The following is a 22,053-nucleotide window of genomic DNA, read 5'->3' as shown; positions in this document are numbered from 1 at the left end:
TACTTACAATCAATGCACAAAATTATGACTTCATCAGTTAAACCCGAGATACATACTTACATATGGGCATATGGGGAAATGTCGCCAAAATGGCTTTATTTACATTATAAAATCAGATGTTTCTGTGCATGTCTGTCCTCCCTCCACCAGGGGATGTAATAGTCTCCTAGGCTAGACTGTCAGAAGCAGGTCATATCAGGAGCCACACACTTTGGTCTACTACCAAAGTATGACTTACCTGACTTTAAATAAAGCAGAACTCATTTTGGTGGGATAAGTCTTTATTAGGTGCTCATTTCCAAATGGCAATTGATTTACTGAATGTGGTACAGCAGAAGCATAAAATTCTTTACCTATTTCCCAGCATGATATGTTATATGCTGACCTTTTTTAAAAAATAAACATTTTGGGAGATAAATCTGGGGATGAAAAGGGTTCTTAGCTCAACTTAACATACATTAACATTTTCCATTTAAAAACAAATTATCGGCATGTTTCCTCCTCTTTACGAGTCTGTGGAATGAGAAGGCATTGTTTCTTCATGCATACAAAATAGTATCTCTTACGGAGAGTCATTTTTTTAAACACAACATAAAAAAGGAGCAAAAAACATGGGACTAAAATCACTACCATTATACAACAACTTTATGATAAATTCAACCAATGTAATCAACTTTAATGATTCAACAACTAAATAAAAAATAAATAGCCTACTTAAACCTTGGGGAATTAACTAAACTAAAAAAAACACAGTTTCTTATAGTATCAGGTCATTTATAAAAGCATCAAGTGTAGTCTTTACTGTAAAATTAGTCCTTTCAGCATAACATTACTTATTCTTCAACAGTAGGAGTTATTTCAACTGCTTGGCTGTTATGGATCATGACCTTTGATGTGGAACCTACGTAAACAGAAAACATAGAAAAGGAATAACAGATTGATGGTTGCAACGCGTGTCTTCCTTCCCCTTCACAGAGCTACATATCAAACAGTTGCAACAAGGGTGAACAGAGACAACACAGAGGCTATGAGCAGTGTTACTGCCTCTTTGATGACCATGGTTGGACAGAACATAAGAGAGCTGATGAGTGTGATAACCGGTCAGGCAGGTTGGCCAGGACGGGGCTTTGGTGAATGGAGATCACTCTGTGGCGACTGTCTTTTGTATGGACACCAATCTCTTTTATCCAGCATAAAATGTCCTCTCTCTGGCCCTGGCCTGTCCTCCGGCCAAGCCAGGGGGGAGAGGCAGGACTAGGAGAGCTTGACTTTGTTCTTTTCCTGGGCGCCAACTTGCGCTTCCCGGCTCTCCTCCCGCTCTGGCCGGTCGTCGCTCTGGCGGGCGATGAGCAGGCGACACGTGAGCAGGATGCCGAACACCAGGGCGTGGGCATAGCGTTTGAGGGGATCCCCCACCAGCTGGTGGAAGAACAGCACGGCCAGCATGACCAGCAGGAGCAGGAAGTTGGCCACGTCTTTGGGTTTCCCTGGAACCAGGGTGAGGACCACACCACAGCTCACTTCCAAGGTGCCGATGATCTTACGCAAAAGCACTGAGCTCACACCAATCTTTTTCAGTCCTGGCAAGGCCTTGGCATAACTCTTGTAGGCCCTTTTCTGCAAATCAAAAATTGAAAAAGTTAACAATCATTCAAAACAAGTAAGCAAGAACAGGAAATAATCTATAATGACACATATGCCTTCTAGAGGTTGGCTGAGGCCTTTTCTCCTTATTAAGGCTTTCTATTCACAAGTGTCACTTTAAGAAAGTACTGCAAAATCTAAACAGGCTACAGTAGCGCCATAATTAGGCATGCCTGGTAGGGAGTTTAAACTGGGGGATGGGCAGCCCTATCGTTCAAATCAGCCTTTTCAATTTAGTTTAAACCTTACAGGTCAGGGAAAACTCATGAGACTTTCACAATTTATGGGTCCAAATATGCATACTCATGCTAATGCAAAAATGTACCGCTCAGATGGTTTCAGTGCTGGATCAAACTAGTAAATGACATGAGGCAAATAGGCTACTCCACCAGCAAAGACAGGCTAGTTAGTACATACCTAAGCTGAAGCATGGCATGCACATATTAACCGGTCTAGCTCAACAGCCGACAGTTCAGCATCAGCGTCAGCATCAGCACCAGCCGGCGCAGATAGAATTTGCTCGAAAGCGCCGCCATTACCGAAGTAAGAAATTATTAACATAGCTAAAGAATTGTAACAATCCTATCTTTTCCATGTAAATGTGGTAACATGACCACATGTGAAAGTCCATTTTAACCAAATTACAAGGGAAAATACAATGTCTCCATATAGCATGACCAATGGCTGACACCATTTAGCTTTACGTGTGATTGATCTAACTTTCATTAAATATATTAAGGTTGGTAACTCATAAACACGCCTCTATGCCGAATCTGAAAACGAATAATTTATCCGTGTATTTGTATTTTCAAAACGAATTTCACGTTGTGCTGCGGGCTATGCAGAAAAGAGCACCATATGGCAATAATGCTCTGGATGAGCGCATATGGGTAATTATGCTATGGAAATAAAAATGAATGAATGAATGAACAACAATTGTGTGTGATGAAAATCGGGAAAAAAACGTTACCGTCAATACAGTAAATCTACCAACAATACTGCTGTGACCCAGGTGCACCAGATGCCCTCGATGTGGCTATCGCAGGATGCAGCGCGACGACCACTTACCATTTCATTGTACGCATCTTTGCTCAGTCTTGGCGTGAGTTTAATAGTGCCCATGAAAACAAAAAATAGACCCAGTGCAAAAGAGAGGGCAACAATGGTTATTGTCCTTGGTGAGGCCATCTTCGGTTAATTTCCCTGCAGAGTCCTACGATCCGAAAATAGGCTACCCGTTGCTGTGTTCGCCTACTGTAGCCTAACACTAGGTTACCCACAGTGGCCTGTGCAGAAGAGACATGTAGGGGGATGGGCTCGCAGCGAATCAAATATGGCGACGTGCCACTTTGTTACAGGGTCCAAGTGTCCTTTGTTTTGAATGCCACAATCAAGTTATTTTTCAACACATGCACGTGGAATATCGTGCAGACTATTATTCAAGACATTTTTCTTATTTTCAAAGTGATGTACAAGGCTGCTTCTTGTCTCTGGGTATTATTTCTGCAATGTATTATGGCAAGAGAAACCTAATAGCCTATCCCATTGTTTACATTTAGGCATTTCATCAGGTCATTCTTAGTGACCTAAATGTTGCCACTGTGACCCACTGATGTAGTATGGATAAATAGATTTCCATATCTAACCAAAACAAATGAGTAACAATTCAAGGCAACCAGTCAAAACAGTGCCATGGTATACAAAGTTTCACATTGAAAGAGTGTCAATGGAAATTCCAGTTAGAAGTATTTGTTTAGGCTATCAACAAAAAACAAGATGGTAGAAAATATGTATCTTGTTTTATTTAAATGGGAAACATCTGTGAAGTCTGTAGTCATATAACATCAGTTCTACACACATCCACCTCTGAAAATGCAGACAACGTCCTGCCATATATGGTCACAGTATGTGATTAAAAAATAAAATTGGCAACATTCTTCATCTGGCAACTAAAACAATTTCAACATCAGTTCTTTTGAAAAGTGTCCCCCTTTTTTACAAGAGGAACTATAGAAAAGAAATTCACACCAGCATAAAGAACAGAGTAAACATAAATAAATATCAGATCTTATCATCAAATGGACTGTCGAATGCCACTACATACGTTTACATACAAATATAAATAATCATGTTCAGCAAAATCACATTGTTTGGTCTTACCACACAGTACATGTATAACATTTGAAATACATTATACACATTCAAAACACAGCAGTCTTTAGAGTTTCCATTTCCTTTTTTCAGCGTTGAACTAGCCTACATTTTTATTGGTTTCAGGTAGAACATCAGTTGACTGTGAGAATGGATGCAGACATCCTAGAAGCCATTGACATGAGATGGACTTATCCAGGGTTAGGTCGCTGCTCGTCTCTGGAATGCGCCGTTTCTGCTGCCTCTGGGAACAAGTCTCAGATAGGCCTCGTGTCCTGAAAAGTAGGTTTGGCTGGCGCTCCTCAGAGAAGCGGCTACACAAGGATAAGTAACCAAGGAGGAGCCACGGCAAGCTCATAAACCCCTGGACAGCTGTGCGGAGGCCAGCTTATGGGGTCATCACATGGCCAAGACTTCTGCCAGAGCGGTCGGGTGGTCACCGCTCCAGACCCTGGTCTTGCTCTCTCTCCTGCTCCTGCTCCCGTTCCTGCTCCTGTCGGGCTTTTAGAGCCAAAATTGCTTTTCTGTAAAGATCTATCAGGAAACAGGGAAAATTGGACACATTTGGTTTCACAGGTCCTACAGTATGCACATGGGCTGCCCCCATCTGGTCAAGGAGGGAACTGCACCTCTTGGTCTCTTCTTGTTCCTCTCTCTCTCTCTGTGGTTTTTTCACACTAATGTGTCTCTTGCTGTAAATTTAAGCTTACATTGGCCAATAAAAACGCCTTATCGATGAAAGAGGCTGCTGAAGTTCTGGGTCATGACATCCTGCTGGACCAGACTTTGGGTGCCCACTACTTCTACCACAGTTGGCACAGTTCACAGGATCACGGCTACAACACTTGTACTTACCAAAAGTGGCCGAGAGATCCACAGGCTGAGTGTATGCTGCTGGCACTTCAGTGTTGATCTTGTTTTTCCGTTTGACCTTGATTGTCTTTTTCTTCTTTCTCTTCTCCCCCTTCTCCCCTGAAACGCATGTCACCAGACTAGAAATGATGGAGTGCTTTGCAGTCAGTAGGTGCAGGGGCGCAGCTAGAACATTTGGGCCCTATGACAGACAATAGTTCTGGGCCCCCCAATATTATATAGTATTATTATTATTATTATTATTATTATTATTATTATGGGGGCCCCCTGTCAGTGCTCGGCCCTTAGAATCATCCTAACTTTCCCCGCTCCCTAGCGGCGCCCCTGAGTAGGTGACTTACACAATAAATGCAAGAAGCCAGTCATGTAGATTTTCTGTTAAGATGGTAGGTAACCTTAGTGTGTTTTGCACTCAATAATGCTAAAAGACATTGTCAGCAGCACTTCACTGTATACCTTTGGAGGGTTTGGAGTCATCGGTGTCGAGAGATTCAGGCAGATCCAAGGTCTCCTCTTTCACTTTTACTTTTCGCTTGAGTTTGCTTTGTTTCCCTGGCAACAGGGCGCTGCTGGCTTTCTCCTTCTCGCTGTTGTGCTCCTGTTCGGCCTCGGCAGCCTCACCTTCATCAACCTCCTCTTCACCGTTCTCATTCTCCCTACTGTTTTTGGCATTCTCCGTCTTTATTTTCCCCTTTACCTTTTTTTTCTTTAGCTTCTTTTTCAGGGAGTCCTCCTAGAAGATTTCAAATGAAATTTCAGACATTGAGCTCTTCAACCATTCCATTGATCCATTCAATCCATTGATGACTGCCCTCCATGACTAACCACAAAACAAGGATAACCTGCAATGGAAGGGTGTCATGAAGAGTGAAGGGCAAGGAAGAAAGAATTGATTTACCCTGTTCAGAATATCTCGGATAGGCTGCAGTGAGCTGCCTCCTTTCGATTTCTTGGTCTTTTCCTTGCGCAAGTCACTTTTGCTTCCAGGATGCCTGAACAAGAATGACAAAATACAAACCAGTATTGTTAAATTTGTTTTGTGGTAAGGGAACATCTTTACTGAACACAAGGTGGCAGTTTTGAGCCATAGGCTACTGCAGAGAAGCGGCGCTCTAACCTCTGTTCTCTGGTCTTGCGGCGACCTTTCTCTCTTTTCTTTTCCCTCTCGTCCTGCCCATAGGGCTTCCGCGCGTCACGTATGATGCGTGCACAGAGCTCGGAGTAGTCAAGGCTCACGGCCCGAAGTAGCCAGCGCAAACCCCTCAGCGTCTTCCTGTCTGACCACCTCCTCAGGTCCAGTAAGGCTGAGCACGGCTCCTGTGAGACAATACAGAAGGGACGGGATGGGTCAGTTCACATCAGTTCACTGTCCAGACTTCGGTATAGTATTCATAGATACTGTATAACAGACATGTATCTATTTTTAGATATAACATAAAAGTAATGCATGGCCATAGCTAATCAGTCACCAGTTCATAAACATACAGTAAGTATGACTTCCAGAGCTCCATGTTTGAGTTAGTGTTGAAGCTGATGCTCATCACTGGCACTGAGGTCAAAAACAGCTGATAAACTGTTTTTATACCATGTGTAGGTGTAGATGGATTGTTGTGGTGAAGATGGATGGATTGTAGGTGAAGATGGATGGATTAACAGGTGAAGATGGATTGTTGTGGCTGGGGTGTATAGAAGCATCGCTTTGGACAAAAGCGTCTGCTAAATACAATGACCATAATCATAACCATAGAAGTCGTTTTTTTTTAACTCACGATGTGACACAAAGACCGGCTTTTGTTGACAAGCTGCTCCAGTGAGAGAATTTCAATCAGCTCACTCCCAAGCATGGAATTCACTTTGTCTTGCTTGTTGGCTAACCTGAAGATTGGTACATGGAAAAAAGAATAATGTGAGAGACAGGAATGAACAAAATCTGTGTCTGTGTGCTGTGAGTGAAACCTACAACGCAACATATACATTTAGATAGTATATACTGCATACATTTACCTTTACAACAGGGGTGAGATGCATCATGTCACACACAAAATACTTCTACTTTCATTTTCACTGCTTAACTGGATTATATATACTATACAGACTGGGTTGTATTTACAGTGCACACAAGCAGGTGCATTTTTATATGTCTTGTGTGAGTTGGCTTACACCAGGAAAGGTTTCCCAGCCACCCTGGGCTGCCTCAGGATGTCCACCATCTCCTCCTTGACCTCCTTGATCCGGGCCCGGTCACTGGAGTCCACCACGAAAATGAAGCCATGAGCCTCTCCATAGCGCGCCGTCCAGGCCTCCCGTTCCTCTGGAGCTCCTCCCATGTCCAGCACGGTCACCAGGAAGTTCTCCACTCGCAGCTCAGTGCGTACACAGCCCTGGGTGGGACCCACCTCACCTGGGGGCACTGCAGCAAGAGAGCGGTCATCAGTTAAGTACAAAAGCCAGCGCAGCGCAGAAACAAGACCATCTTTTGAATTTAAAGACATTAGTTCAATATTTGTCTTTTTTTTAGCTGATTTGGTTACCGCCTACTAGATTATCTCTGCTAAAATATGCCCCTAATTCTAAATAATAAGCTCTTAACATGGTAAGGACGTCTACTGTACACTGTCATTTTAATATGAATAATATGAATACCAATCACAAAAAGAAGACTTGAAGTGCAATAATTCATTACCTCCCAACATTCCTCTGATTGAGGAGGTTTTCCCTGCATTGTCAAGACCAACCACAAGCACTGTTGCTTTCCTGTTAAAAGAAAATATAAACAGTAGGCTTATAATATCAGTGTGCCCACTGGCAGCATTGAGAGGCTGCTCGTACACTCTCAAGGGAATCCTGTGTTCAAGACCGTCATAGTATTAATGAGTCATGGGGATTACTGCCATCTAATCCTTCTAATAATAACAAATGGTGACTAAACACTGAAGGTATTGCCACACTGTGAGGTAATATTCAGCATATGGTGGTCCTGATTATGTTACTAAGCAAGCACAGAGAATCATTATGAAAACAGGATGAGAACAATGTGACAGTAAGATGACATTACAGCTACAAACGGACGAGTACCTCATGGGTTGCTGGAATTTGGAGACCCAGCTGCAGCAGTTGCCAATCAGGTTGAACATCTTGAGCTGCGGGGAGCAGAGTGGCAACCATCTTCTCCTCAGATCATACCTACAACACCACACATGCACAGCATCTCTCAGGAGGGCTGCACGCCAGTAAGACATTGCCACTACTGGCCAACTAAGCTCATGTTGTCAAGCGTCTAAAAGAGGAGGTAGAGGATTATAAATGTTTTCACAAGCAACCAGGTTAAAATACAGATTCTTCATATGCATACATTACAAAGATTTTTGAATAATGCTAAAATAATAGATATATTTTTGAATTTGCTATCCTGTTGTCGTATGGATACATAGGTCGGAAAAATAAAATCACATGGCATGAGGAATGTACAACACGGCACATGGCGGCACAACATACAGGAGCAAATGGTGAGAGTATCATATTATGTTGAGATGAACTAGTCTTTAAGATAATTCACATCTTATATTTTCAGTACATTACTAATTTAAAAAACAACATCTGAATTCGTCAAGAAAATAGTTCTTCAAAACTTTTTCCCACAACATTTTTCCACTTCACCAAAGAACTGTAAGGAACCACAACTGCCACATATCTCATTATCTCCATCTATTCCATCGTGTGTTCTACAAGTGTTCTACCCACTTGAATCCTAACCCACACCAACAGCAGCCTCTCTTACCAGTAGAAATTATACAGCCTGGGCTCCATAGCTCGCAATTGTTCTTCAAACCTAGTACAACTGACAGATACGGTTCTTGACATTTTCTATCACCCATCCACACTTAAGATAGCTGTTGTTCTAAGAGAGTATCCCCCTCTACCTTCTGAATCATGGCTTCATTTGGGTTTCCAGGCACAGCCTTCGGATTTGTCTGGGTAGGATAATGGCGTCTACACCTGTACCACACAAAAGCCCATAGCTATGTGTGACATTAACAGGTGTGTTTGGGTATGGGGGAGGCTTTAGGTTACGGAGATCACTCAGTCTGCCTCAGCCTTCTGTTCTCAGCATCTGTTTGAGGTAAGCTCCTCTAGGCTGGTCTGAGAACATTAAAGGGTCTCTTTTTTTCCCGACCTCAAAACAGAATGACCCATTTTTAAGTGTCCATGTTCTCAGCCCTGCAGTAATGTAATTACATGTACTCACTGCATGTGTGAGTTTTGGAGTGTTGCCTCCTCTCCATATCTGAGACCGAGGCCGACATAACCATACAATACTCCTTAGTTAGTAAAACCTAAGGTTATTTTGTTTACTGTAGATTTGTTGAACATTTAAACAAGCATATTGGGAGTTCTTTGCAGTATAGATAATCTGTATGTAGCTCGCATATAAGTGAGTTGTCTGTAAACACAGTAAAGCCTGTGTTAATCCTCCAAGAGAAACTACTTGGCAAGTAAGTCTGTGCATATGAGATTGCAATCGAACATTGCACCTCTACATGTGGGGATAATGACGAAAGTAATATGAAGTAATCTCTGAAGTACTTACAGCAATATGTCTGTCTCCATGTGGTTGTTTGTTTTCTCCACTGTAACATCTTGACCCTCCAGTAAAGAAAACTCCTCAGGCTCCAATTATGTCAGTAATCCCCTGGTCACCCCATATGGGAGGTGCCAGGCATGACATGTCAATCACAGCCTCTCAGCCAATCTGTGATCTGTCTATTTATACTGGCCAGTGCTGAGATGAGATCTATTTCCTGCCGCAGGTTAGCTGACCTGTGACATCGGGTGAGTCACCTGGGTTGAGAGGGCAGAGAGGTGTGGGCCTCTGGTCAGAAGATCTGATTGCGATGTGACGAAAAAGCCAACACGACACATGTCAACACGACTCTGTAGTTGCTAGTCAGTGTTGCTGAGAAAGGCAAGAGATTACTCTGCAAGGGAACAGTGGGTTCCAACGATTTCTACACGCAATAACTATGTTCTTATGCTTCACACACACTCCAGACTGCATGCACTGGTGAATTGTAGATTCATTTTCCACCACATTTTGACATTTGTACATGACTTTTCAATATTTGTTTAAGGTCCAAAAGAAAACAAGCGGAATATGAATCATCTGAATTATTTCATGAATGTTTAAACTACAGTCTATAGAAGAAGGGAGGTCACCCCAGTGCAAAATCAGTTGAATGTCAAATGATTCAGAATGGCATGACCTTTCAATATTTGTATTACGTTGACAAATAAAGTTGGCTATTTCATCTTTTGAACAATCAAAAACCATTTAGAAAGACCATACCAAAAGCACAGGCCTGAAAGTAATAAAAAACTAAATTCAACAAAAGTGAATATACCTGACCTGTGACTACTGACACAAGTCAGAAAACCTGTGATTACTAATGCAAAATAGCATACCCTAATTGCACTAAAAATAACTGTGGAACTTTCCCAGGTTTGGACTGATGGAGCTGTTATTACATGTGTGCCTGCATTACTGCATTACATATGTGGCTATCTGCATGTCTTGGGTCAGTTGAGACTATGATAGATGTGTTCTGTTGAGATGGGGGTCCAGCATGTTTGGCAGGAACGGGGCCTGGACAACCACAGCAATTGGTTCTGAGAGTTCTGAGTTCTGAGAGTGAAACGTGAATTTGGGATGGTGGTGATATGGGGCTGCACGAGGGCAGAAGGTGTTGGGGAGAAGATATTTATTATAGGCAGCATACTGTGAAAATCAATCGAGTTTCTGAAGAAGAAAAATTTGAAAACTATTACCTGGCCAAATATGTTGCCTGACTTGAATACAGTTGAATACATTTGAGCTTTAAAGGGAAGGGTAGAGAAACACAAAGCCTCCAGACAAACAGCCAGGGGCAGAGAAACATACTGAGTAGGACTCTTGTCATAATAATATAGGTAGACAAAGGAAGTATTGAATAAATGATATGTTCATCTTAGTAATGAAAGGGGTGCTGACTGGGTTGTGTATAGTTATATAGTTATAGTTATGAATAGCCTCTGTACTTGAAGGAGAACACGAGAATTTAACATTTTCTATCCTAAATGGCTTTCTGGACCTGTTCCATTGGATGGATTCAGAATGTGTACAGGATTAACTAATTTATTTTACAATTTTGGAACCAATTCACATTTAAGTGATATTGCACAGGGATGTACCCACCTTAGTACACTGCAAACTGCATTGTGTTTTAATGAAATAATGCTGTAATGACTAGTTCCAAGATTCCTAATGTTATTATAGGCTATTCACATAAAACCAATTGTAATGGCACAAATTGTGACAATGTATGCTGCTGTATCCTGTGCTTGCCACTAGAGGGCTGTAAATCCTGCCTTCTTGTGAGGTCTGTGAGATTTTTATTTAAAATGATAGACAGTGGATGGGTCATGAGTTTTCAAGCAAATGACCGAATTGGCATTTGCGGAAACTGGCTTCCTGCCCAATGGGTCCTTAGGCTGTAAACAGAAAGTAGCCCCTGTCTAAATGTTTACAGCAACAACATACCCGGAAACAGGCCCTCTGCCGCCTCCATATCAAATCATATTAATGCGGTTCTAGTGCCTGTGACTACTCTGCAGGGTGTGATGTCAGCAAATGACCCCCACGAGCTTATTCCTTTCTCCCTTTCGTTGTCTCTGCCTTTTCATCTCTCTGCTTCATCCCCTTAAGTCATTAGAGAAAGGTCCAATCAGAGAGTTCTCTCATCTGCTGACTATACTCAGGCGAGTCGATCGTCCAGTTGGACTGGACACCACACACATAGCGGGCCAGAGAGGGATCAGTAATTGGACACTCACACTTCACTACACGACACTACATTACACTATACACACACACAAACACACATATGCCTATCTGCTGTTGCATTTTCACTGGCGCTGATATTTTTCTTGGAATAGAGATATTAATATAAGCCTATTATACAACATTTGACTTTCTTAGTGTACCGGTATTTTGTGTTCTCAAATTTCTTCTTCACATTCTGCGCTAAATAAGTACTATGCACCTTTCAAACAAATCACCACATATACTTCTGTTCACAGCGAATATTGTTCTTTGCGCCCACTTGGCGTGTGTTTTCCTCCAGCGGGTCCTGTTACAGCATACTTTAACCAGATTATGTCTCAGCCTGCAGTCTGAGCCTTTGCCCCTAGGTGGACTGAAGAGCCATCAGTCACACAGGCTGGCTACACCCACTCGACTGTGAGAGAGGTGGAGCTGTTAAGACTGACAGGTAGTTTTCAGTATGAGTGCATCGGTCTTGATCTTGGTTGGCTTCCTTGAGAGGGAGGTACCGGGCCTCCCAGGTGTCAAGCTGACAAACCAGCCTACATGGCAACATTCTATAGACATAACGCAAACAAGAGCCACTTGCCTTGGCCTACCTGAGCTGACAACTCTGAAACCATTCATAAGAAACTACACTCACTCACTCCGAACTGAGGTGACAGGGGGAAACAACAGAGTGTCCACAGTGATTTGCGGTTTTTTCTTGCGGCTTCTTTCTGATCATGTGTATTTGACCTTCTCTATTCTATTTTTCAGCGAGCATGAGAAAACATGCGTTGAACAGAAGTACATGTGGATCATAATAAAAAAATATCTCTGTGATTATGGACATGAAGTTAATTTGATTTGTTTTGGATAAATAAACATAGACTTAAAATGACTGAGATTCACTGCCTTCCTCCTCTAACAAACGTCCACTTTAGCAGTGTAACAATACTAGTCCTGAGCAGGTCATGCAAAGCACTGGGGGGAATGAAAGCTCCTATTTGATTTGGATTAGAATAACAACCACATTCAACCAGAACTAACACAGAACTGAACAGGTGGTGGCCCTAATCTTCCTCCCCATACAGATTCCTACTTTACCAGTTCATGTTTGCTTTTTCACAATTGCGCAAACACACAAAACTCGATAGCTTAAATCAATATAAAAAAATGTCGTTTTACATTCTTCCTGGAGAATTTACAGCTCTTACACGCCCAAGTCTCCTTACTTCATGAAAGGGAAACAGAGAGTGCTGAGCTAGGGGTGATCAAAATACTAAGTGCTGCTTCCAGTGCAATACAAAGTGTTTGGTGGAAGTCAACAGAGAAGCCCTAGAACTGTCTGGCTGACTCACAGTGCAGCCTGACATTGAACCTGAGCCAAACGCTGCAGACGACCTAAAAAGGAATCTGAGGAAGGCAGACCCCTCTTTGTGTACAGAGCCAACATCCTGGCTAAAACATGGGCCGATAGAAAATATGTGCTTGAACAATACTTTAGCTTTCAGAAACTGCAGAAAGTAGCATTTAGTCAGTGATCCCACTGCAATGTTTCCTGTAAAAACAAATGGGGAAGCAAGCTGTCCCTAAATACCAGAAACTGGTCATCTCCATAGTGTGTTGTAATCAGGGGTGTAGCAGAAGATGCATAGGCAGTCCTGATGGCCCCCCACATTATGTATATATTCCAAAGTACGGCGCCCCTGGTGTAATAATTGAATAATCGTTTTGTAAAACGGTTTGGGAAAGAACCTATGCCTTTATGTTCCAGTGTCCCTGCCCTGTGTATTACTTGTGTGTATCCCTTAGGACTTAGGCTACTTAGTATTTAGAGAAGTGTTCAACTGGGGTTCAACTTCATGGAAACATCATGGAATTTGTTAGAGGCTCAGCCAAAGTAAATTGAGCCATAATAGGTTAGATAAATGTACCTCTTTGAACATAGTTTCCAAAATTATATTTATCCATTGAGTGTTTCAAATCATGCCTAAACATGGGAATGCAATTTCCTTTCTAAGACCCTAATAGTTCTTGATAAAATAAAATAAAATAAAATAAAATATCTCAGTAAAACAAGACTACGGAGCCCCTAAGGGGACATGAGCAAAAAAAATCTAAAGTTTACGTGTATGCACATGAAACTTTCACGTGAGCACATGAAAGTTTCGTGTGTGCACGCAAAACCTTTTTACATGAAATTTTCATGTGCGCACATTAAAGTTTCACGTGAGCATATAAAAGTTTCAGGTGAGCACATGAAAGTTTCAGATTTTGTTTTGCTCATGTCCCCTTAGGGGCTCCGTAGGTTTCACTTTTTAACACCAAACATTCTCCATGTCCATGTGTGATTTTTTTAGGAAGGGGAATTGAAACAGCTTTCGCGTTTAGACTTATTTCCCCGCCAGAGTTTTTATTAAAACCCCTCCCCTAAATAGCATGGCATAAAAATAGACGCATAGTGTCTTCTCGGGCACAGCTGTGCGGTGTAGCCTTCTTTGTTTGAATTCACAGGACTCTAGGACCCGGCGGATACAGGACAGGCGATCGGGGTTGACTTGTCAGTGCATGCAGTGTGTGGAATCGTGGACACACCTGGCTTTAAAGTTTTACAATTGCCTTTACAATTCGCGCCTTGGACGATTCCAATTTGGACCCACGGATGAACTTCGTGGAAATGAATCTTAAAGGCTTACATGGTTTCGTTTTGTGGTCGACTGGCAACGCGCGATATTTCACCGCTGCCTGTGCGAACAAGTGAACGCTGCAACTTTTCTGTAATTTTGAAAAGGACCGACTGTGCTTCTGTAAGCACACTTCATGTTTGTGTTTACATGCACTATTCATCAAAATTGACCTGATGGGAAGTGGTTTCATATGATCATTTAGGTGACGTCATCTTAAAATAAGCGAATGAACAATACGGTCTTCTCTTTTGACGCCCCAGCAAGGAACCCACAAGGAGATACTATGTATCAAGCAAACAGTTTCGCCATGGGATCAATCTGTATTTCTAATGTTTCTAATGGACTTGTTTCAGAAGACCACATTTTGCATCAAAGTTTCTAGGGATAGAACGTACACGCGTTTCCTTCTTCATTTCTTCAATCCTCTCGTGTTTGTAGAAACAATGCTTGTAGAAACAATGTCTGGGACTGTTTGAAACAGTGAAAACTTTTGAATGACTTCGTCGGGTTTTTAGTCATCCAGCCTCATATTTGGAGCTCCGTACTGTAGGCTAATGGAGAGGAAAGACACAGCGGCGGAAAATGAAATCGTGGAGGTCCAGCCGCAGCAGCACCCCCAGCCGGCATCCAAGCCCGAAAACGGGGAGGTCGTCTTGGTCATCAACCACAGCCAAGTCCATCTACCCATCAGCGTGATACTTGCCACAGTGCTTTGGTGTGCTGAGGTAGTTTGCGCGTCTATACTCAGCAAACTGTACCATGACAGCGAAGACGATACTTGGATGGGCTTGACCATCGCCTTCATGCTTATACCGGCGGTGCTGATTCAGCTGACGCTGACCTTCATTCACAGGGATTTGGGCATGGACAGGCCCCTGGTCCTGTTCATGCACATGCTGATGTTGGGGCCATTGATAAGGTAATCCGGGCATCATGGCACAGGTTTTGAATGTGGTCTGTCTCATACTAAACTATTCTTAAACCACCAGCGAGCTTTATGAGTATGAGGCTGCATGGTTCACATGCATGGAACCTTGCTAACCACTAAAGGTGGAGACCGTTGTCCCACCCCAGGTCCAACAAGCCCATTGCAGATAGCATATCTTTGAAGTCGTGTATGTTTTTGTGAACTTCAGCATACTTAACCTTATTTTAATATTCATTCTTTTTGTTTGACATTTTTCATTGCAGTCCTTACTTGTTTTTGTTCCAGAACTCTACTCTGGTTTGTAGACTTTTGAATAGGCCTTTAGGGTATATGGACTATGGTGCTTGTAAAATGTGCTCAGGCCTGTCCTATATACATAGTGACTCACTTTTCAGGTGCCACTTTCAGGGTGGAGTCAAAAGTTGTTTAAATCAGTGTTTAGCCTACAAGGAGGGGGTTGGCTTAGCAAGAAGTTGTTATTCAGTGTATGTAACCAAACCGTTCCAGGTGCACTGGAACCACTGTCCTCTTTTGAACTGTTGACACTCAAATATACATTTACATCAGCGATGAAGTGTTTCTATTTCCTGTAAACCAAAACTCTTCAGAATTACAAGTCAAGTCACTCAGGAGAAATGCCTCAAGAATTCTCAGGAGGAGACTGACTAAAACTCCCCAATTCGGAACAGATACAGGCCTCGGTCACACACATGATGCATCGGCCCTTTGGGTGTAACATGTTAGCTATGCCCTATAAATGCTGTGAAGCCCGTGTGTAGCTCCCAACTCCTCCCACAGTAGTAGTTTCCAGTAGAGATTTGAATACTTTCTGTGAACCCAGCTCTCGTTGCACGCTGGCATTTTTTCCCATTTAAGGGACAGCTGGTTCTGACTTGCACTCACCCCCTCAGTAGGATTCCTCATGGCCAGTGTACAGTGCATACAGATGTGATCACAGCAGTAGAAGTACAACCAATAGGAGGTACCAGAGAATAGACCAAATCAAAGTACTTTTTTTATGAATGAATGCTAGTGTAAAATGGAATATATAGACATTAATGTATATCATAGATCCATTAGCCTCTGTGTATGTCTATCACTATGTCTTACAAAGAGTTTCCATGTACGTGGAACTACTCATAATGATTTTTCCACTTATTCCTCACCAGACCACTTAGGTAGGCAGAAGGTTGCCTTTTGCAGTTCATAATTCATTTGTGTAATGATGGTGGAAATGATTAGTGGATCCATTACTCTTAAGAGGTCCACTGAAGCCCAGCGTTCAGGCAGTCTACTCTGCGGCTACTGTTTGATTAAATCTGCTGAGTAGTCGGAGACTGCCATTAGAGGTCCGGTTTTAAGAGCATCCAGCGCATTTTGCTTGCACAGAGAAAATACACTTCTGGCCTGTTACACCCTTCCTTTCCCGGTTCATGGAGCTGTCAAACGTTGGGGTGAACAGGGAGTCACTGTGAGCTGGAGCTAAACAGATGGCTCTGTAATTATGTCCACCCACCAGTCAGGAGGCCAAGAGGGACGCCATTCTCTGTACTCCTCCAAGGAAGCTGCATATCATAACCCAGGCAGAGCTTCCTGTCTCAACACTGCTGTCAATCTAGGCCTGTAGAGTTGTGATGTCGCCTGGTGAGAAAATATTAGCTATGTGTTGACAGCAATAAACATGCAATGTGTTTTTGCCTCCTCATATCAGACAGAAGTGGTTAGTGCTTAGAACGTTCTCATGAAAAAAATCAACTACAGAATGCTCTCTGACTCTCCAGTTGGCTACATGTTAGTTTTGGAAAGACAATGACAGTGTTGTCTCTGTGTATTGTCTTTGTCTGCTATGACTTTGTAACGCCAGTTCAATCCAGTTTGTGTGTCCACAAATGCCAGTCCAATCCAGTGTCTGAGTTTTTATAGCATAAGAGAGAGCCAGGCCTGGGGATGCTCGCGGAGGTCTAACACAGCTGTCCGAGATGCTGAGCGGAGGGACCTCCGTAGCCATTATCCTGCCGTCCGCAAACAAAGCATCAGCTCAGAGACGTGCAGCCATCTCCACGATAACAGCTCCTCCGTGCCACAGAGCTGCCTCTGTTGTTGCCACTTCCCACCCGTTACCCGGGTAACACCAAGGCCCAAGGTTTCGCAAGTGACCATGTATGCTTGTTCAGCTGCTCATGTTATTTAATTGGCGAAAGGGTTGAGTATTTCGTTTTTAGTCTTTAGTTTGAGTGTTTGTCTGAGGTGAATCTTGACACAAGCACTGTCAAGCATAGCAGCAGGTCAGATTGAAACACTATCCCTTATAGTCCTTATCTCATGTGCCTTGTTGTGGAATTAGCATGTTTTGTATTTCAACATGAGGCACAGTGTATTGAAATGGTCAGTAAAAAACAATCTGTACGCTGCTGTTAGAGTTAATATTATAAGTTAGAGACTTGTGAACTGGATATAGTTTTAACTTTTCTGTGTATAACTTACCCGTTATATGGCTAATGTAGATATGATTCATTACACGTTATGTGTCATTATGAGATTATTAGATATCTCTTACTTTATGTTTAGGGTGAAAGTCGCTTTGACATGCCTTGCTTACCTTCCAGTGTGATTTGGATTTGATGTTAACGTGTTTAAGTTAAAAAAGAGGTGTTGTAAAAGATTGCTCCCAGTTGTGAACTCCAGAATCAGAAATCTGGGTCAAATCCAGAACAATTTTGGTGAATATCTTCAAAAGTAAAGAATGCTGAAAAATGTTGCATACCGTACTTTCCAATTTTGTATTAGAGATATGTCATTGACTCATAGTTGATCATCTGATATGCACAGAGCTGAGTGGTGTTATTGTTTGTTGCAATATCAGCATTGCATATTGAAGAAGGCCGTTGCACAGCAGTTGTAGTCACCAGGAACTTCAGGGTTGTGGTAACAGTTGCACATATGGGATGACTTTTTGTTTTTTCTTTTGTTTTGGCTTCTCCTTTTGACTGAACGCATCCCACATACAGTACCCTTCTTTTACACCTCTAAAGAACCATTGTTGAATATAAATGTCTCACTGATGTCTGTGTTGTGTTTAGTGTGTTGTATTGTATTGTATTGTAAAAGCAGAGCTGTAAAATCTGGCTAATGTGTCACTGCACTTGTGACCAGCCTCTAACATCTGTATCAGCCAGACTCATAGCCATGAACCTCAATATCTCCACAATCTGGTCTCAGTGATAAGGAACTTATGAAGAAGGAACCAAGTTTTGTGTCATCTGTGTACCAGCACAAATAGACACACACACACACACACACACCCTTTGAAACACTCTCCCATGAGGTTTTCTGCTGACTTCAGAGACGGTGTTCTTTCTCCATGGCTATATGGTGAGGCAGTAGCAGTTACCCACGAACACAGCAGGGATTCTGTTGGGCTTGCTTTGGCAGCTTATCTAAGCTCTATCCTTCCTTGTTTCAGTTGCATTATACAGCCTGGAGCCATTCATGCTGACACTGGCTCAATATACCAGTTTTTAATCATTGTCTATTTGCTTTAGTTAGCTGAAGTCATTGTGTAAGGTTCTTCCCTCTGGAAGAACAGGAAGCGTGACTGGCAGGGGAGGCTTGATTGCTTCTTTCAGTACATCAAATTAGTCTGCTTGGAAAAGACTGTGGAAGATACAGTATCTTTGGAGCAGAGCAGATGACATTCTACAGTATAACGCTAATGTATTTCAGTTTATCAGTGGTTGTGTGGATGAGCTCATAACAAAACTAGCATATGCTGTCAGCTCATGCCACTGCGGAAAGAAGCCGTGCTTGAGAGAGAGGGAGGGAGGGTGAGGTTGTTGAACACACCCCTGTCTAGTGTTACAGTGTGAGTAAGAAGAGAGGCCTGAGAAATGCTGGTATTCGTTGCATGCAGGTGCCCTCTTGTGGATTAAAATGACACCTCGTGTACTTGGGGACTGACACTGTGCAACGGGTTATTTGTTTTGATTGTCACTTTGAAATCCCAATTAAAGATGGAAGCCTCTCTAGCACTGACCTAGTAGAATCTAAGTCTGAATTAAACAGTTGAACTAACAGAGCTTCTATTGAACAGCGCAAGTAAGAGATCCTCACCACAACCATGTACTGACCTCCTTCCCTTTGTCCCTGGTGTCCGGCAGGTGCATCGAGGCGCTGGTGACGTACGGCCGGGCGGGGAGGCAGGAGGAGCCGTACGTGACCATCAGCCGCAAGAAGAAGCTGAAGAAAGGCAAGGGGCTGCCCATGGAGTGGGAGATCGGCCACTCGGAGCGCCGGCTGGCCGTCCACCGCAACGCTTTCAAGCGCACGGCCATCATCCAGGCCTTCCTGGGCTCCACGCCACAACTCACCCTGCAGCTCTACGTCACCATCCAGGAGAAATACGTCTTCTTCCACGCCAGGTGTATGTGTCTATGCAGTAGGGCAGGAGATGTTGGGATCAGCCCAGCAGGGGGAATTAGGAGGGGACTTCTACTGAAGCGATGTTCACATAGCTGGGTTTCTTGGTCTACACCAAAATAGGAAAAGTATGCGTTGTTGCATTTAAGCTTGCGTGCAGTTGGGTTTAGGCATATTGGTATATTACAAAAGATGTCAGTTGCTGTAGTAGTTTTTTTTGGAGCTCTGTCTTTTCTCTTTTGAGTCTCTGTTGAGTTATCAAGATGTGTTTTACTTTACATTTAGCCTTTTCTTCTTTAATTTTGTCTATGTACTGTACCTTCAGAACCATACAACTATTGTCTGTATTGTAACCTCAGTTCAGACAAGACAGGTAGACTTGGTCCACTGCTCACATCTAGGTGGTGGTGGTGGTGATTCCCCTGGCCATCTAACCCACTCTCTTCTCTCCCCTCCTCTAATCCCCAGTCATTCTGATGATCATCACACTCGTCTCCATCACCTACGGTGCCCTGGTGTGCAGTGTGCTGGCCATCAACATCAAGTACGACGAGTACAAGGTGCGCGTGCGTTCCCATGCCTACCTGTGCATGGTGCTGTGGCGCGGGCTGGAGATCGCCACGCGCGTGGTCTCCCTGGTGCTCTTCTGCACGGCGCTCAACCTCTGGATCATCCCCGTGGGCCTGGCCAACCTGCTCTTCTTCTTCTTCCTGCCGTGGGTGGAGTTCTGGGCTCGGCGGGGCTCGCTGCCCGAGAACGTGGAGAAGGACCTGAGCAAGGTGGGCACGGTGATGGTGCTGAGCATGGTGACGCTGCTGTACGCCTGCATCAACGTCTTCTGCTGGTCGGCGGTGCAGCTCAACCTGGCCGACCACGACCTGATCGAGAAGAAGCCGCGCTGGAACCGCGTGGCGCTCTACTACTCGGCGCGCTTCGCCGAGAACGTGCTGCTGACCGTGCTCTGGTACCTGTACAAGTCGGACTTCTACGAGTACGTGTGCGCACCGCTGCTGGTGGTTCAGCTGGTGGTGTGCTACGGCCTGGCTGTCTTCTTCATGCTCCTCTTCTACCAGTTCTGCCACCCGTGCCGACGCCTCTTCCACCACAACGTGGAGGACTTCCTGAGCTGCTTCTGCTGTCGACGCAGCAAGCCCAAGGAGAAGGACGTGGAGGAGCAGAGGGAACCCTCTTTAACAGAGGACAAGGAGGAGGCCTCTCCAGAACCTTTACTAGAACCCGCTAAGGAACATCCACCAGAGTCGGTGGTACAGTTGCCACCGGATGACGAGCCTCCACCTAATGCTCACGTTGATCAGATTGGAGATCGGGAAACAGACGAAGACCTTGTTGACACAGTTAATCATAACTCGGTGAAGGTTGAGGCTTGACTGGGGCCATACACTGTGTAAGCACACAACACTGAATCTGAGTTACAGTACATGGTACTTGTGTTGAGGACAATCACCACTGACTGAGAGTTGAGGTTGGTGGAGATGGTGCAATACTGCCCCCTGCTGGAGTCTTAGAAAGATAGCAATTTGACCTCAGGGAAGTGAGGGGGAGGAAGCCAGACTGGTATGGAATTATCTTTCTGTTGGTTGATGTTCTGTAAATACACGTTTACTGAGCTGATCTCTTTTGTCTAAATGTCTAACATGGCTTCACAGACAGCTTGTATTATTGAGCTGAGCCTGAGTTTGTTTTTCGCATTGTTCACATCTGGACAGTGTGTAGGAAGTTCAGATGGTTGATCCTTCTAGTCCAGTGACGGTGGACCACAGGAAATGCAGGAATGTTCCAGAGCTGGAGATGCACAAAGGCTCCCTTCACGAAGGCTGCATGGTGTCGGACACGTCAGTCCAGGTGTGTGGGACAGGAGCCAAAAGTGGCCTTTTCTGGTGGGAATAACCTGGTAACCTGGGGCATCCCCCTCGAGACTACTCCCCTCTCACACTAACACCAGTGGACATGCTCCAGTCTCTGAAGCAGGCATTAGCACTCTGTGTCTGAATGCACTTTTAAGTTCAAATTAACACTGCCATTGGAGAGGTGGTAGAGAACGACTGTTTCCTTACAGTTCAACACTGAAATTTGTTGTGTGCTTGAGACAAGAGTATGAGAGGGAAAAATGTATGTTGGAAATGCATGGGACCTACAAGTTTACGTTTGGTAACAATTGCCATATTTAATTTAATTTTGATATTGTGTTGTCAGTGGCTTGAAACCGTATAAATATGCAACAGTAGTTTTTTTTTATTTGTGTATAGGCTATATGTGTGACAATTGCTGTTGATCCAAGTTATTGGTGTTGTATGTATATACTTGTAATGATTCACACGGAGTTGATTTTTCTTTTGAAGTGCCTTGAAACTACTTCATGATGTCCTTATGAATGAATGAATAAATAAATAAACAAATGGTTGTTTAACATTGTGTGTTATTTATTTTAACAAAGTAATACAATACAATACACATTTCAATTAAATGTTTTCTAATGTGTATGATGGGATGAT

The 22,053-nt window shown here is 43.4% G+C and overlaps 3 protein-coding genes across 5 annotated transcripts; 1 reads left to right on the top strand and 2 right to left on the bottom strand.

Moving 5' to 3' along the window:
- Window positions 1-263: 263 nt before the first annotated feature.
- Window positions 264-2,939, bottom strand: tmem35 (transmembrane protein 35). The gene is made up of 2 exons (XM_048231739.1): window positions 2,713-2,939; window positions 264-1,617 (listed from the first exon to the last, which is right to left on the bottom strand). Exons 1-2 carry the CDS (start codon window positions 2,830-2,832, stop codon window positions 1,255-1,257), a joined length of 483 nt encoding a protein of 160 aa, XP_048087696.1. The 5' UTR covers window positions 2,833-2,939; the 3' UTR covers window positions 264-1,254.
- Window positions 2,940-3,424: 485 nt separating this feature from the next.
- arl13a (ADP-ribosylation factor-like 13A) lies at window positions 3,425-9,317 on the bottom strand. Of its 3 annotated transcripts, none has more exons than XM_048231720.1 (10): window positions 9,257-9,317; window positions 7,744-7,851; window positions 7,352-7,422; window positions 6,829-7,078; window positions 6,438-6,543; window positions 5,786-5,985; window positions 5,567-5,660; window positions 5,125-5,401; window positions 4,651-4,767; window positions 3,425-4,329 (listed from the first exon to the last, which is right to left on the bottom strand). In XM_048231720.1, exons 1-10 carry the CDS (start codon window positions 9,274-9,276, stop codon window positions 4,232-4,234), a joined length of 1,341 nt encoding a protein of 446 aa, XP_048087677.1. In that variant the 5' UTR covers window positions 9,277-9,317; the 3' UTR covers window positions 3,425-4,231. The 3 variants fall into 3 exon arrangements, with proteins under 3 accessions (XP_048087677.1, XP_048087676.1, XP_048087675.1); XM_048231719.1 differs by lacking the exon at window positions 9,257-9,317 and adding an exon at window positions 8,447-8,792 and having other exon boundaries at window positions 3,425-4,296; XM_048231718.1 differs by lacking the exon at window positions 9,257-9,317 and adding an exon at window positions 8,447-8,791.
- A 4,660-nt stretch (window positions 9,318-13,977) lies between these two features.
- xkrx (XK related X-linked) lies at window positions 13,978-21,968 on the top strand. Its single transcript, XM_048232181.1, has 3 exons — window positions 13,978-15,115; window positions 19,282-19,544; window positions 20,009-21,968. Exons 1-3 carry the CDS (start codon window positions 14,751-14,753, stop codon window positions 20,926-20,928), a joined length of 1,548 nt encoding a protein of 515 aa, XP_048088138.1. The 5' UTR covers window positions 13,978-14,750; the 3' UTR covers window positions 20,929-21,968.
- The last annotated feature ends 85 nt before the right edge of the window (window positions 21,969-22,053 follow it).

The sequence above is a fragment of the Alosa alosa genome, chromosome 21 (assembly GCF_017589495.1).
Source record: "Alosa alosa isolate M-15738 ecotype Scorff River chromosome 21, AALO_Geno_1.1, whole genome shotgun sequence".
In the NCBI taxonomy this organism is placed as follows: Eukaryota; Metazoa; Chordata; class Actinopteri; order Clupeiformes; family Clupeidae; genus Alosa; species Alosa alosa.
This window is presented reverse-complemented; position numbering and strand designations above follow the sequence as displayed.